The sequence below is a fragment of the Bombus terrestris genome, chromosome 3 (assembly GCF_910591885.1).
Source record: "Bombus terrestris chromosome 3, iyBomTerr1.2, whole genome shotgun sequence".
NCBI lineage: Eukaryota > Metazoa > Arthropoda > Insecta > Hymenoptera > Apidae > Bombus > Bombus terrestris.
The window spans coordinates 10,799,223-10,815,854 of record NC_063271.1 but is presented as its reverse complement, the minus strand read 5'-3'; the positions used below and the strand labels follow the sequence as shown (position 1 = coordinate 10,815,854).

Here is a 16,632-nt window from a genome sequence, read left to right as displayed (position 1 = left end):
TTACACTACAAGGTGTTCAAACTTAATGTAGTATTTGTGTAAGCCAAAAAAAAGAAACTGAAAGACTATTAAAAAGCGTACCCTGGGAAAACGGTAAACATATTATCGATATATAAAAGTTTATAAACCTCCAGTATATTTATGCATCTTAAGGGTTCCTTTTTGGCAGTACATTGTCTTGCTGCGAATAAGCTAGCTTAATCGAACATTCGTTAACAAATACTTGTTCTATGAGAAATTGGTATTTGTAAAATATGAAATAATAAAAATAATCAAAGTTATAATAATAATAATAATAAATCGTGATAGTTGAAACTTTGTCTTTACACATTTTACGAATGTACAAAAGAGGGACGCGTCTTAACGTTAAATGTGATATAAAAATTAAAGATATCCAATTATTTACGATATAATACACATGGGCGGGTTATACATACATACATACACACGCACGTACACGCTGAAATCACGCACACAATAGTTGCCTTGTTCGCTCGTCAAGCGCAAAGATCACTTCCGGAAAAATAACGTAATGTGTTCTTTTTTAATTTCTGTTTTCTTTCAATTTGTTCTTTTGTTTCTTCGTTTCTTTTCTCTTGTTTCATTCGATCCTTATGTACGATCGAGCACTCGTTACATTTTTTAATCTTTCAACTTCGGTTAGAAATTGTTCACAAACATCCTAGCATGTAACACAGAATTCTATCGAGTATTAAATTTGTACTGCCAAATGCACTTCTGTGTATTTCAACCCTTTGAAGTATATATTTCCAAAAAATGGTATCTTCTTCCTTTTTAGCAAAGCACAATTCTTTTAAAAATCTAGTAAACATGAAGATATAGACTTGATTAGTTGCATTATGTAATAGTAAAAATATACCATTATCTACCTAGTAGATAAAAAGTGAAAAAATTTTGTTTAAAATTTGCAAAATGATTTGTTTTAATCTGATATATTTCAAAGGGTTAACCATAGTTCTCTATTGAAGGTATGGGAGAGAATTTTTCTCTTTGGTACTTAATTAAGCTGTACTTAGACTTGAAAACATTGATTTAGAAAAAAAATTTTAAAAATGGTTGCTAACAGAAGCTGATTAAAATGATTTGTATACCTTACTGACAATATGGCAAAGAAATGTACACACATACACACATATATATGTAATATATAAATGTGTACATAATAATAAAATATAATATTTTAAAATTGCATATACAAAATATTTATGTTTAATTTATCCGAGGGTTGAAAGAATTTCCTTTTAAAAACAGTATTCCTTTTTAATTTTGTAAATAGATCGTTAAAATATCGAAGTTATTACAGTTATTATTACAAACTTAAGCAATCTGAATAAAAGAACAAACACGAGTCTAATCACAGCTTAAATGTTAGAAACTTGAATTTAAGTCATTTCGCGATATTTCTTACAAAAATTCGAGAACGCAGATTTCTTTAAAGATATTCTTATAAAGAATAGAATCGGCAGAAAAATGTGGCTTTCCTAGAAAACATAAATATCAAGTGACAAAATGGAATATAGCCAGCATATTTTGCATATACTATTAGAAGCTTTGATTTGCACATCTCGAGAAACGTGCTTCCTGAAACATTTAGGAACGTGATTGTTTTGAATACATGGACATTTTTGTGGACATATGCGTAAAAAAATTTAGATTCTCTGCTAGGAACACGCTCCATTGGAAAAAATACTTACTTTCTAAAGCGTGGATGCGTTAACGACCAGAATTCCATATTTATGTTTCTTTCTCTCTCACTCTCTCATTCTACTTCACGGGAAGAATTTTTCCTTCAACATAGCTTTCTTTTTTGGAAAAATGTTTTACATGGAATCATCACATAACAAGAGATCGTGGCTAAGACTTCGCGGGTATATAAGTATAAAATATATATTAAGGAGCTTAAAGTACAATATGTGTTCTTTAAGTCCACTTTGCTACATTATTCGTATGCATACCAATACAAGAGGAATTTCATCGTTCAGGATTTTGTCAAAGCCTATCTACTTATGCGTCTAATTCAGCGTTGTGTAAACGATACGTCACAAAACTAATAAAATATATATTATAAAAAATTGTTAATTTTACATTACAACGTGAGTTGCTGCGAGCCTAATTTCCAATGAGACTCGCGAAAAGCAGCTGACGCTACGATGTATCAACAAGAACCTCTCGACTAGAGTGACTGATTGTTCTGTTGCATATGCATTTGCAAGAAACAATAAAGTATACCGGCCTGTGCCATCACGTCCACGGTTCCCGCAGCTAATGGATCTCGACTTTTTGCATCAGATCGCGAATTCGTACCAGGACGCAGAAGCGTCGGCCCGAATACCGTCGCTAGGTTGTGCAAAGACATTTTATTTTGGGCCTCGTGTTTATTAACTCGTATCAAATGAGTAAGTAGAAAGTCGATGACTGCCTTGTTCACGGCTGGTAGACTTTCGTATACTCTTCTGAGAGCAGCACCTTTTGATAACTCGCCAGTTTGGAAAGCTTCTAAAAACGCGGGATACAGAGCATCCGTAAAGAGAGCTTCCGGCATTTCACGAAGATACAATTTGAGCACACCTGTTACGGAGTGAACATCAACCTAAAATATAAAAATAAATTCATATTAATACACAACTCTTTGAATACTGAGGTACTTTTAAAAGAAAGGATTTTATTCTTTTATGTAATGTATTGGCTACCTCTTTAAGCAGTTGTTCTGCTTCGTACGAATTACTTTCAAATGATTTGCGTAATTTTGTTAAATCAGAAGCTGAACCAGAAACGCGATATAATCCCACTTCTCCGACTCCTCTCCTTTCTACCTCTCTAACGCATGCGGTTATAATAAAAGGAACATCGCGTTTTTCACGTCTGTAAAAAACATGTAATTATATTTAATACAAATGAACAAATTTTTAATAAAAATATATAATTAAAAGATTTAAATAGGAGTTCATAGTTCATAGTTCAAAAACAACATACTTGCACACTTGTTGAATTTTAGCTCCAAATAAACCTTGAGGTTTAGCAGATGGTACCCGCCTTAATGTCACTTCACTTGGGACAAAACGAAGAGCCACATCTAATGTAGCTGGGCCTAAATTTAATGACCTTTCTACTTGATCCGATTGAAGCCAAGATCTACTTAATCTTTGTATGCATTTGCCACGTAATACAGAACGCGTTCCACATTCTTCGTACAACAAAATTCTAACATTTTGACTTCCCTCTAGTTCCACAACGAATGTTTCGCCTTAAATAAGTGAAAATTAAGTAATTAATTAAAAAAGAAACTTATTTATTCAACTTTCGAAGTTTTATAAAAATAAAATTTTACCCCAAGTTGGAGCTTGGCCTCTCGCAACTCGACTTCTTGCACGTTTAAAATAGTGCCCATAACTATCAACTTCCACAATAATATAAAGATCTCCTACTCTATCTAAACCAGGTGGTGTCAGGCCAAGTAAAGTTAAATGAAGATCGCCTAATAATAAACTTTCATCGCGTCCTGATCTAAGTAAATAACTTCCCATATCTGTTTGAAGGTAAGTACGACAAGCTGTAACCCAAGCCTGTAATTCGTACATTGATAAAGGTAATGGTCCTGGAGGTTGTCCACCCTAAAAAATTATCATTTACCATTCATTTCTCTCTCATTAGATTGATATGATCATTTTTTTTCTAATATCTTTACTTGCATCCTCGTGTTGAATTTAAATAAAGTGCATTATTACATATCTTTATCTTATTTATTTATTCGAGATCTGTGAATTACGCACCTTTGACTTATCTAGGTACATATGGGAACGCATTACCTGTTGCAATGCCTCCACCGCTTCAACCCATTGAGAACGTTCAAATTCACTGGATAGAAAGAATGTGTACGAGTTTTGTACTCGATGTTGACTTTTATGCGCAACGCGTAATACTAAATTTGGGGATGCTAATACTAATTGAGCTTCAAGCTCAGCAAGTTTCTTCCTATTTTTTTCTGAACCTCTACCACCGATTCTAATTCGTTTTTCATCATTTCGTTCTTCCCATAGTATCTGATCACGTACTGTACATGCTTGTGATCTGAATAAGTACAAATTATTATTATTATACATATAAATTATTATTAGGAGTAAACAATAGACTTTTATATGTACCTCAAAGCTACAACATTAGCTGGACTAGTTTCACGAGGTTCAATGCCATCTTCTGTCACTACCGCCTCTGCCACTGGTACATACCACTTCAACTCAAATGTAAATTTGTCTCTGCCAGAAGCTTTATACTTTGCACAAGCAATTACGTCATTAAAAAGAAAAAGATGTCTCAACTTTCTATGACCATCAGACAGTTCTACCACAAACGAGTTTTTTACTAATCTCCGTTGTGCTCTATCATGACTCTAAAAATAATATAGTTTTACAAAATACTAAATTAATTATTATTATAGCTATAAATATAGTTTATTTACCGGAAACATTGACTTCGTCTGAATAATATTAAATTCGTCTAGGAAATTTCTAGTCATACCAAGAGCCTCTGAAAGTGGCGCATGATCTGCATGATTCACTGGTGTGTGCTTAAGAAGATCCTACAATCAGTTGAGACACAATTATCAATGCGAATTGAGATAAGATAACGTTTACAAAGTACATTTCCACATCATTTTATCAACTTATCCAATCAACGTTTTATCTGTAATGTATATCTATATCTATATAGGTTTGGCTAATATAGCAAAAGCATAAACTATACAATACTTACATGCAATACTAGGGCATTTTTTTGTACTCGCGCTACTGGCTTATGTAAAAGATCTTCAAGAGATAAACCTGGTCCTTTTGGAACTCCTCTAAGTCTTATATCTCTTGTAATTTCACCAAATTGAGTCGAATGTGCAGAACACCTCCGCACAGTATCAGTAGCGCGAGCGTAATTATGTAAGAAAGCTCCATATAATCCTATATTGCTGGCCATTATCTTAATTTGTAATTCATAATAGAATATTAATAACAGGGCAGAATGTATGAATTTCTCAATATTAATATATTAATATATTTAGTTCTTACTTTAAATTGTTCACCTATAGTAGTTTTACTGTCCCATTTGTCTAGTTTCTTTCTAAGACCATCCAAAAATGTTTGATGTAGTGCATGTAATTCAGGAATTTTATAAAACATCGTACCAAATTCATCTTCAGAAATAACAGGTTGGGACGTTGTTAATGTTGCCCTGATGGCTTTCATGTACTACAAACAACATATACTTTTTTAATCAAAGTAATGTTATTTATGCATATTATGGAAAATGATAAATATATTACATACTTGTAACATTACATTTAGACATTCGACATAAATAGTTTCACTCTCTACCACCGAGTTTACGATGCATTTAATCATAGACGTTCTATCATCTTCACGGTCTTTACTTTTCTCCTGTCGACGAGGTGTAGTTGGCGTTGGAGATTCTAAGCTACCTTCGCTTAGGCTTAAAGGCTCTGCGTCACTACTACCAGTTTCGTTATCCGTGCTAAGAGCACGTAATAAGATTGGTGGTGCAGGACTTGCACCCTCTTCATCCTCACTATCCATTGCCGCTCGATGTCTATAAATAAACAGATGTATATTTGTAAATATATATATTTAATGTAAAATTATTTTTAAACCAATGATGTTCAGATACAAATAACTTACTGTATAAAATAATCAATGTTGACATAATTACTCTGATTCCCTGGAGAATCAGGTAAGGAGGGTGGTCTTCTGGGTGGTGCTCTACTGCCATTATTGTTTCCAACAGGTGGAACACGTGCATCAATATATACATATTCTCCTGTTTGATCTAAGGCTACAGAATCATAATAAGGTTCCTCCTCTGATGCCTCTGCATCACCATCTTCTCCATCTTCATTAACTGCATTTTCTAAATCTATTTTTAATTGTTAATATAGATGAAACGAATACAATTAAAATTATTAAATAAAATTTTAAAATTATAAAATTATAATATATAATTATAAAACTATAATATAGCAAAAATATAATACCTTTTTCATCTTCCTCTTTAAGAGATTCTTCATTTTTATCTTTCTTTGAGCTTCCTGTCACTTCAATTACAGTGACATAGTTACTTGGCACATCTGGGTCACTGTTTCTTCTAAGTTCAGGCACTTTATCAGGACTCCTTGGTATTTCACTTTTGGGTCTTTTGCTTGTACTAAGAGTAGAACTTAGTTCAGAAACACACTTGTCCTGAAATTTACTTATATCTTCAGGTGCTGGAAGAGGTGGGGCTAATGATTCCACATGTTGAACATTAGATGAGCTTGTAGAATCTCCCAAATTATTCTCTGTTGCTAAACAACTGTGTTGATTTTGTGATTCTATGGATTGCTGTTTCTCAGGTGTAGTTGTAATATTACTATTTGCTAATTGTTTATGACGTTCAACATCAGCCAATAACCTTTCTAAATATTCCACATAAAATTCTTCCTTTTCAAGTTCTTCTCTCAAAGCAGTCACCTGTGAAAATAATAATGATTTTGTTTAAGTATTTTACTACAGTTAATTATGTAACTACATTATTGTACATAATCTATATAAAATGTACATAATATAAATTTGTGTCCTTAGTAGATCATAACAAAATTGAAGTAAATGACAAGTAATTAAACAGTGAGAATATATTGTATGAGGAAATTTAGTAATAAGAATTGATGTTCTTAGTATAGCAGATAGTTAAATATATTTAATAGTTTCATTTCCTTTATAAATAATAATAGATAATATATAGAGAAATTTGTAAGATAAACAAAATTTTTTAATTTATTTGAAACCAATACAATGAACATAAATAGTAGATCACATTAAAAATATCAATTATGGTTAAATATAAATTAGCTTAATTTCCCAGTTAAGTAAGAAATTAATACGATGACTCATAGAATAAAGCTCCCAATACCTCAGCAAGGAGGAAAGTTTTATGTAATAAGGAACTAACAATTTATTAAACAGTCCCCTTAAAAATATAAATCCTACTTAAAGTTTCCAATATATTAACTTTTCCACTATTTATTTCTAAGAAATAATTGGCATTAAGATAATCATATCAAGAAATAATATTCCTGTTTGGTCTTTCTTCCATTAATAGTACAGAATTAAAATGTATTACATACAAATCATAAATAATATATTATAGCTTTTAAAATAAAACCAACTATGTTAAATTACTTAATTCAAAATGCAAGAAAACATATCCCTTGGTATCCCATGTGTCTGATATTTCCAATTTTTATTTAAATAAATATATCTACAGAAAAATCTTAATATAAATATTTGATAACTTCATCGAAGAAAATTCTTTTGCAATTAGAAGATAATAACAGAATTCCTGACTGGATTCTCACCTTCTGTTTATGCTTGACTAGGTTGGCCCTGACGTCTTCTTCCCAAGCTGCCGGCAAGGCGCTGTCCGGGAATCTCTGTACCCAGACACGCTGGAAATCCCCGAAAACGCTCATTACTCTACTCCAGGCCGTTTAAAGAGAGGACTCCTCGGGGACAGTGATGATCTCGGGCACGATTCAAGCCGCTGTGTACATTGCACGGGCGCGGCGGCGGTCGTGGCTCTCACCCGAATACGCCTGATCACGATCTCGTTTTGACACAGAGATTCTATTGAAACAGACGTGTCACCGTAACGAGGCATAAGTCGTTCGTTTCGTTCGTGAACGATTTTCCTTTCCGGTACACGCTACAACGCTATACCCGAAGAATCAACGAAACGAGCGTCATACAACCGCTGTCATCTTGTCGACATCTCCTGCGTAGCTCACGGTCCGATCCCCATGCCCTCTCCTATCATTTTGACGCCTCCACTATACTTTATTCACAGACACTGCCCTTCCTTAAACGCAGCAGGTGCGCTTCACGGATGATGATACTTTTCACGGTGCGCTTACGCAAAATAGAAATTCGTTTCTTACGAAACGCAACTAAAATTATGTATTTTTCTCTTCGTTGACAGATAAAAGTTATACTTCTCTACGATGATATGAGTCAATTTTCGCTCGGTTTCAACATTACATTAGCGATGAATTTTAATTTTCGAGATATTCACTGGAAAAAAGTAATAGATATATTATAACGATACATGTCGATAACTTTACGTAATGATTTAGAATTGTTGTTTATGTATATTTATATACATTTATAAAAAATTTAAACGCGCATAATAATAAAATTAATAAAAATGCACATAATACATAAAATATCCACAATATAAAGGGTAAAGTATTCATTATAATATTTGAAGAGTGATACATAAATATCTATCTAGATTTCGTTTCCTTATAAAAATGTAAATTTGCATAAACCTTCGCAATTTAACTATAAAGTATAGGGGAAAGTAATTCCATTTTCAAAAGTGAAACGAAAATTTGGTTTATTTTGAAATCAATATTGATAGAATTGCTATTAAAGTATGTTTCAAATGTAAATGAATAATAAAAATAATTTTTTTGATACATTGAATTTTTTTTAATTATAATATTGTATTTATTATAATGTACATACTCTTTAAATTCATTTTGAAACATATCTCCATTACTAAAATGAGGGAATCAATTAAACATTAAATAAATTTAAAAAAATAACATGTATATATAGTAACAGATGATAATAAATACTCATAAATAAATACTTAAATATATATAATTGTTATTAATAGCATTTACTAGTAATTATTATGCTTGTCAAATACCTTATTCGAATCATTAATATGCTCCACGATTACTTCAATTATGTTCCTCACTCTTCCTGTACAATATATATCTAATATCTACTAACTCCATTGAAAGCATTGTAGCGCTACAGTGTGCGTATTCAAAAACAAAGTCAAATAGCGGGATATTTAAAAAAATAATTCTATAAAATAATTAATTAATTATGTTTACAAAATCCTAAATTTAGATATCAAATTGTGTTTATGTGTATTGTATAATCGTTTTCTAAACATATTTTGATAACGAAGAATTATTAATTAAGCTGAATCTTTTTTCACTTATTTTTGTAAGTTGCTGTACGGGTGTAGCTGTCAACCTCGGTGGCAGTACAATTTAGAGGTTATGTTTCTTTTAAAAAATTAACGAATTTTCATAAATTTTTCCACTTATTTATAAAAATACCTATTATGGACGAGAGACAAAACGGCCCGATATTACAAGAATTAGTAAAATGCATAAAATTGGAGTCAAAAGGCGGGATTTTGTCATGTTTAGTACGACTTAAAAATGATTCAAAATGCTATAAGCAATTTGCCAAAGATGGAGGATTAGGCATTTTAGTAAATTTACTTCATTATTATCATAATATAAAAATACTAAACATGACACTGAGTATTTTAGCGAATGCTTGCATGAATTCAGATGCAAGGGAAAAGGTACAGATATATCTATTTTCATCTTTAAAATCAGTTGATAAAATTTATCTGTTATATACTTATAAACAGAGTATCTTTTCTATAGAATTTGCTTATTTGTAATAATGCAGCACAAATCTTTTTCTAGGTCAGAGGCTCTAAAATAGCAAGTCGTATAGTTTCTATAATAAAACATATCAAACTAGAAAATACTATACACTGTCGTGCCTGCAGACTAATCGGGAATTTATCTGAAAGTGACTGGCATGCAAAATCATTATGTGAAGCTGGTGCAATCCAAGCATTGATTAATCTTCTACAATTAGATACATATATACAAACATACTTAATGGCTGTCAGAGCAGTAAGGTATTACAAAATGAATATATATAACAAAAAACAATATCCTTGTACTAGGTGGTATTTTTAATTAATTTGTATATGTTTTTTATAGGAATATTTGGAATACATATGAAGGTAGTAGAGAAGAAATCTTAGAGTCTAGAGTAATATTTAGAATTACATGTTTATTAGTATTGGCAAAAGAAAAATCAGAAACAGATAAAAAGTATGTGGAGCTAATAGAAACCTGTTTAAAAGCCATATGTGCTTTTTTGGCCACATTGGATCCACGAGTTGGAGAACAATTACGAGGAGAAAAAGACATACAGGGTTATAAGATTATTGTGCAATGCTGTGATATGAATAATAAAGTGGCAATTAGGTGTTTGTACAATCTTTGCCAAATTGCAGAATGTCGTCCCATTTTAGGGAATTTTGGTGCTATTGAAAGTTTTATTGCCCTTATTAAAGATCACTTGGAATTATCTAAGGAAACATTAGTCAGTTTATGTTTGTTCTGTAGAGAAGCTGTAAATCGTGCGAGAATTAGGATGGCATCGGGTTTAGAATTAATATTATCTTTACTAAAAGATACTGAGAATGAAAAATATCATCCCATGTTATTGCATGCTTTAGCACAATTTGTTTATGATGATCCAAGCATTACAATAATGGTAAAAAATGGTTTGATTGATGTTTTAGTTGTTAGATTAAAAAAAATGGTAACTGAAGATGTATCTAACGAGAGAACAAATATTTCAAAGAAAAGAGAAAATGATTCTCCTCCTAGTAGACAAACGGAATTAAAATACAATAAGACGAATTTAGGAAGGTGAGTTTGTAAAATTTTATTTATGTCTATATTGTAGAAAACGTAAATTAAAAATTTGTTCATTTATAGATTTAGTTCAGACTATTATCGAGATGACTGGAGTCCAGGAAGTGCTACTAGTGTTTCCTCTTCACCTCCCAGTACACCACCATTACCTTTTTATGATTCTATTGAAAATGACGAAAATGCCGAGGATAATTACAGTCCAGTTTGTAGTGATACAGAGATGATGGATACAGAGGATGGTAAATTAGTTTATACATGTACTTTGTGACAATTGTTATAAAATCATCTTGAAAACACTTGGAACTAATAATTTACACTTAACTTTTTAGAACCCCAAGCAGAAGTTGAGTCATTAAAGAGTTGTAAATCGATAACTATAGATATAGAAGAGTCTCAGAATGTGGCAAAAGAAACTAAATCGTCGAATGTGTGGGAGTATGCAAATGTGTGGACATTAGTATTACTAAGTCGATTAAGTCATTCAAATGATCCAATTGATCGGTTGGCCGATCCTGCAACCATTGAAGCATTATCAGCTTACATTAGACACGCGAAAAATCCAAGAGCATCTAGAATTTTAACTAGAATTATAAGGTAAGTAATAAAATAACACTCATTTTATAAGACTTATATTATTTAATAAAAAATTTTGTATATAGGAATGGAGCGTATTTAATGCCATTGTTAAAACAGGGCTTCGTTTTTGAAGCTGAAACGTTGTACGGTTCGGAACAATATACGAGACAGTTATGTGTTTTAGCAGAAACCGGCGGAGCAGTAGGTGAACTTACATCCATATTGCTTCGCGGAGAGGAAGCTCATAAATTGGTTATCGCAGTTTCGATACCATTCCTAATTAAGTCGCGATATATTCTAAAATCGCTATTGAACAATCACGGTGGTCTTCAATTAATATTTCACGTTCTATCCGACCAACAGCATGTTCTTCACGAAAACGCTATTTGGTCAATTTGTCGACTAGCAAACACGCTTGAAATTCAACCTGAGATTATAGAGAAGTGTCAAATCACGGACACTGCTTCGACTGATTTTCCAAGAGTATATGACAATCATCCCAAACCTGCAACGGTTACATTTGAACTGGACGATGGTACGACTGTCGACGCTTGTAGGCAAACGCTGTGTCAGAAATCGGATGCATTTTCTGCCATGCTTGAAGGGTACTTTTCAGAATCGGGCAAGAAACGTGTTAAATTACGAAACACATCGAAAGAAGGTCTTAACACATTGTTGTTAGCTGCTAATGGAGCAACTTTCGAAAATAGAACTATCGAATCACTGCTAGATGCCGTGCTATTGGCTGATAAATTTCTTATGGCTGATATATCGGATATTCTTACAGAAAGTTCTATTTCTCAGTTAAATTATAAAAACTTCAGTAAAGCGTGGAACTGGGCGAGAGTGAATTCGTGCCACGAACTGAAATCCTGTTGCGTGAAGAGGTTTCTGACAGCCCCGATGACAAAGCCTGAAAGAGTTCAAGCATTTCAAGATTTTTCTACCACTGAAAGTTTTCAGGAATTTCTAGACGAAGTAAGAAAAATCATCAACAACGTTTTGTGCCAACGTTAATGACGAATTAATTTTATATATACAGGGTGTTTCGATACGGTTACTAAAACCGGGTATGCTTAAATTTATGGAGAAGTAAATCAAAAGTACAGGATGAATAACGATGTTTTGTTACTTTTTATTATCCTATCCACACCGAAACACCCTGTGAAATTGTGATATTTACTAGCAATGGCGTGAGCAACTGTTATAATTATGATGATTTAAACATTTAATCAATATTCTTTAAGTAGAAAGCACTTAATGAGACTTTTATATAACGAAACATTTGGTTCGTACTATACTTCGATCGTGCTTATTGTGAATATATTTTAAGACATGGAATTGATGTATAAATATACAATTTATAAGTGTCATTTAATTATAAATATATATTTAAATGCTGATAATTGTAAATAATTACATGCGTGCGCGTGCATACACAAACATGTATGTATGTATAATGACGAAAATATTTCAATCTTAGTTTATTCGATATAAATGTAAATGGGTAACACATTATTTCGGAGGAGCAAATAAATAAAAAACAGAAAATGAAAAATACTTTCCTTGAATGATATTTGACTTCGATATATTATCTATTAGTTTCTCTCCAGCAGCTTTAACTTCATCGACTCCGACGGTACAGATATCAAGTGTAAAATTAATTTAACCTGATCCTTATTTATACATTCTATTTTGAATGATTTAATCAACTGCAATTTTTAAGATAAAATCAAATAAATTCAATAAATCTTAACATATCTTAAGTTTATTATTTTCGCACCTCTGCCAATGCAAGCGATATTTGTATTTCTGCTAATTTTCGACCAATGCAACTTCTAACGCCTAAGGCGAATGGTAAACTCCCATGTGGATGAATTACACCTTGATAAGTGCCTTTTTCCGTTCTAATCCATCTTTCCGGAAGGAACTCATTTGGTTGCGAAAAGTTCGCAGCGTCGCGACCACTCGAATAAAGTGATAATACGAGTAGCTCCTATAATAAAATATCACGTGATTTTTAAATACCTTCTTTATTGTTTATCGATATGTTTATTATAAGTAACATATAGTATAAATTCATTTACCCCTTTTGGTACAAAGTAATTACTAATCACACTGTCTTCCGGTAAATATCTAGATATAAATGGAGCTATAGGATACAGTCGAAGAGATTCTTTGATTACGCCTTTTAATAATGGTACGTGCAATATATCTCTCTGTGAAAGATCCTTCAATTGTTCAAATAGTTCCTCTTGCCTTTCGGGATGATTACATAACAGTAACAATATCCATTGCAAGGTGGTCGCTGTCTGAGCATAAAGTATAAAATTAGTTTTCAAATACTAACAATGTATGTAAAATAAGTAACAACTGAATCATATTGAAATTTAATTTTAAATTTAAATTTTTCTTGAATTCTTTTCTTTATTCTATTCTTATTAATCTTTAAATTCAAATTTCAAATGAATCATATTATCCTGTCGGTTGCAGTTGAGCTAACCGTATCACCAGCTGCTAAAATGAAATCGGTAACGATGCAGATTGCGTCTTCGGTTTGAATACCTTCATCCATCATTTTCTTTAACAAACCGTCGCCACCTAATTTAGTCATTTCCGGGACCAGTACTCGAACAATTTCGAAAGCTGTGTCAGCTGATGCAATAAATTTCCTCCAAACAGGTAAGCGTAAATTCATAGCTAGTTTAGCTGGTATAATGGATAATTTAGCTGAATACTCGAATATTTTGTGCAACGTTTTCGCTAATATTTCGAAGTCTCGAGACAACTGTTTCTTATGAAAATGCCAACAGGGTCCCATTAACGTGGCCATCATTGCTGCAAAATAAAAAGCGAGCTTCTATAAATGCTTTTCTACCTTGGACTTTCGATTAAAGTAAGTTATTTTTACCCTCGATAGACCATTGATAAAGTTGAACCTGTAAATTCGTTATGATAGCATCAGTCTTAATCTGTTTCTGCCATTTCTGTCTAAGTCCAATGGCCACCTCTTGACACGGCTCAAACATTAAATTTGTTGGATCTGGTACTAACATTACTTTATTTAAAATCTTACGAAAATGTATCCATTCCTCGCCATCCCTATCAAGATATAAATGTTCATTTTAAAATTCAACCAAAAAATTTGAATTTCCTTCATTTACGCTCTTAACATACCACCATACTATGTGGTATGTACAATATGTACAACTTATGTACAATAATGATCAAAACTGAGTTTTATCTGTGATGTACATATTTATACACTAAAAATGACTTTTGTGATATTTTTTAACCAAAGAAATGCTTAAAGTTACTATACATGAACAGTAAACCGCGGCGACATTTCCGTATTTCGTTGTAAAGTGTCCAAGCTTCTGGTAGGAAATGTTTTGGCGCCGAACCTTCTAGTCTAAAAATTCTTCGATACTCATGGATTGAATTTACGAAAACTGCTGTAACTGGTCCTAAACGTTCCCTATAAACTGGACCCAATTCCTTGTGTCTTCTATGAACGTATTCATGTTGCTTTTTTGGGCCGCCAGAAAGAATGAATGACAAAAGCGTCCCAAAAACAGGAATTCCCCGTGGTTCTGGTGCTTCCCGTATAACACTTTTGGACGCCGTTGTCACCACAGTAGCAAGTTTTCTGTCGCGCGATTTTTCTGTGGTCTTTATGTTCGACTTATTCGCGCCATCTATAGATTTCGAGATATCGGAGGGATCATCGATCCTCGATGCTTGCGACGCGCCTGTGCAATCGCAACCAGATGCACATTGTTTCAACGCGGTAACTTTATTGGAAACGTTTACAGATTTGCCGGTTTTGAAAACATTTTGCGCAACTTTCATCTTCATAATTCACCGATGATTCTTCCTTATTTACCGTTAATGCGAAGAAACGATGATTACCGCTGACACGATACTATCTCAGGGTGTTATATGTTTTACATTGAACACACGTTGTTGAGTCTTAAATTTAAAACTTTTATTTTGCCGACGAATCGTTCTTCCTTCGAAATCTCAGAAATGACTTCATTGAAATAGAAGTCGTTTAACAACGCTAAAGAAGCTCTTCTTTTCTTTCTCTGATGTCATGTTTAATAACTCGAGATCAATCAGGCGATAACACTGGCTGACAATTTAAAGCGATAACAGAATCGTTTTTATGATCATTGTATCAACGCCGATTCGTATATTTTTTCTGATAACGTGATCGATCATACTTCTCTCGTGGTAAATATTTTTCAGTTGTACTTTTCTCCCGGGCACCTTGACAATTATTGCGGTTTCCGTTTATAACCGGAAGTAGGTACGGTAATAGAAAGTATCGAATCGTAAAGAGAGCAGAATTCGAGGAAAATATTGAAGTTACACGCCGATTACAAAACACTGGTATACACGTGAAGAAGAAGATCGAATACCGTTTACTATGACCGTTATCTAGAAGCCGTTTACCTCTCGGCTGCAGGTTTCCACTTTCATCCACGAGAATTCCTTCATTTTGTGATTTACCACGTTCTTATTTTCAAATCATTTACAGTGTCGCTGAGATTAACATAATAACAAGTAATTAATGTAAATCGCTGTTTGTAATACTTCTTCGGTTACTTTGTTATTATCTTAATATTTATCTACAATTAATTTACATGATATAGGCTGCGTATGTGTTAAACTGATTACAGTTTGATGGTACCGAGAGATTGTTGATATTAGAACACGCACGTTTGTTATATACTGACGTAAATGTAATATCTTTCTTAATTCGTACTTCCGATTCTTATATATGATCAATTAAGTTCAAATTGAGGCAATCACTATAACTATAACAACGAGTAATTAAGAACAATAAATAGATCAAACAGTTTTGTGCTTATTGTAGAATAATGTTTTTATATATAACACTATTATTTCTTTAACTTCCTGTAGGTTCACTAATTTTACAGTCACTGAAACTTATCTTTAATTATTGCCGTTGAGCTTTTTATATTTATTATTGTGAAACAATCATGTCTGAAAATATCATATTAATATATATATATCTTTTTATTTTTATAGAAACAAATCCGTTAAGATTATTTCAAATAGATTATCAAATACACTACTAATCAGTTTTTCATGTGTTGGCAAACACTGATACTTCCTCGCGGTCTGATCGTGGTTACCCCAAGCCCATAACGTCTGACTACTACACACTGTTTAACAGTTTCGAAGATATTTAAATCTCCTGCTGAAACTTCTTACATGGAGTGGGGACCACGTGCGAGGTTCCAAGAATAAAGTATTATAAGCTATATAAAATTTCATTATAGGAACAAATTTAATAATACTATCATGTATTATATCTATTTCATAACTAGTATTATTCATACTAAGCCATGATTATTATATATACTATATATGCTTTTAATACATAATAATAATCAACAATTTAATAATTTAAAATATTT

General features: G+C 32.5%; 3 protein-coding genes across 5 annotated transcripts; 1 reads left to right on the top strand and 2 right to left on the bottom strand.

The window, feature by feature from the left end:
* Positions 1 to 113: 113 nt before the first annotated feature.
* On the bottom strand, positions 114 to 8,852 carry LOC100643237 (active breakpoint cluster region-related protein). 2 transcript variants are annotated; one of them, XM_012321182.3, is made up of 14 exons: positions 8,770 to 8,852; positions 7,415 to 8,126; positions 6,056 to 6,530; positions 5,703 to 5,937; positions 5,334 to 5,613; positions 5,076 to 5,255; positions 4,771 to 4,986; positions 4,478 to 4,597; positions 4,164 to 4,408; positions 3,792 to 4,089; positions 3,350 to 3,632; positions 2,995 to 3,265; positions 2,712 to 2,883; positions 114 to 2,611 (listed from the first exon to the last, which is right to left on the bottom strand). In XM_012321182.3, the coding sequence occupies exons 2-14, from the start codon at positions 7,526 to 7,528 to the stop codon at positions 2,195 to 2,197; spliced, it is 3,306 nt and encodes a 1,101-aa protein (XP_012176572.1). In that variant the 5' UTR covers positions 7,529 to 8,126; positions 8,770 to 8,852; the 3' UTR covers positions 114 to 2,194. The 2 variants fall into 2 exon arrangements, with proteins under 2 accessions (XP_012176572.1, XP_003394606.1); XM_003394558.4 differs by having other exon boundaries at positions 3,828 to 4,089.
* A 216-nt stretch (positions 8,853 to 9,068) lies between these two features.
* Positions 9,069 to 12,742, top strand: LOC100643883 (armadillo repeat-containing protein 5). Its single transcript, XM_003394563.4, has 6 exons — positions 9,069 to 9,447; positions 9,575 to 9,795; positions 9,881 to 10,600; positions 10,670 to 10,845; positions 10,936 to 11,200; positions 11,266 to 12,742. The coding sequence occupies exons 1-6, from the start codon at positions 9,199 to 9,201 to the stop codon at positions 12,197 to 12,199; spliced, it is 2,565 nt and encodes an 854-aa protein (XP_003394611.3). The 5' UTR covers positions 9,069 to 9,198; the 3' UTR covers positions 12,200 to 12,742.
* On the bottom strand, positions 12,741 to 16,382 carry LOC100644009 (cytochrome P450 315a1, mitochondrial). 2 transcript variants are annotated; one of them, XM_048414720.1, is made up of 6 exons: positions 14,505 to 16,382; positions 14,094 to 14,284; positions 13,748 to 14,020; positions 13,270 to 13,490; positions 12,966 to 13,178; positions 12,741 to 12,894 (listed from the first exon to the last, which is right to left on the bottom strand). In XM_048414720.1, exons 1-6 carry the CDS (start codon positions 15,038 to 15,040, stop codon positions 12,781 to 12,783), a joined length of 1,548 nt encoding a protein of 515 aa, XP_048270677.1. In that variant the 5' UTR covers positions 15,041 to 16,382; the 3' UTR covers positions 12,741 to 12,780. The 2 variants fall into 2 exon arrangements, with proteins under 2 accessions (XP_048270677.1, XP_003394612.1); XM_003394564.4 differs by having other exon boundaries at positions 13,270 to 13,494; positions 13,686 to 14,020; positions 14,505 to 16,381.
* Between the last annotated feature and the right edge of the window lie 250 nt (positions 16,383 to 16,632).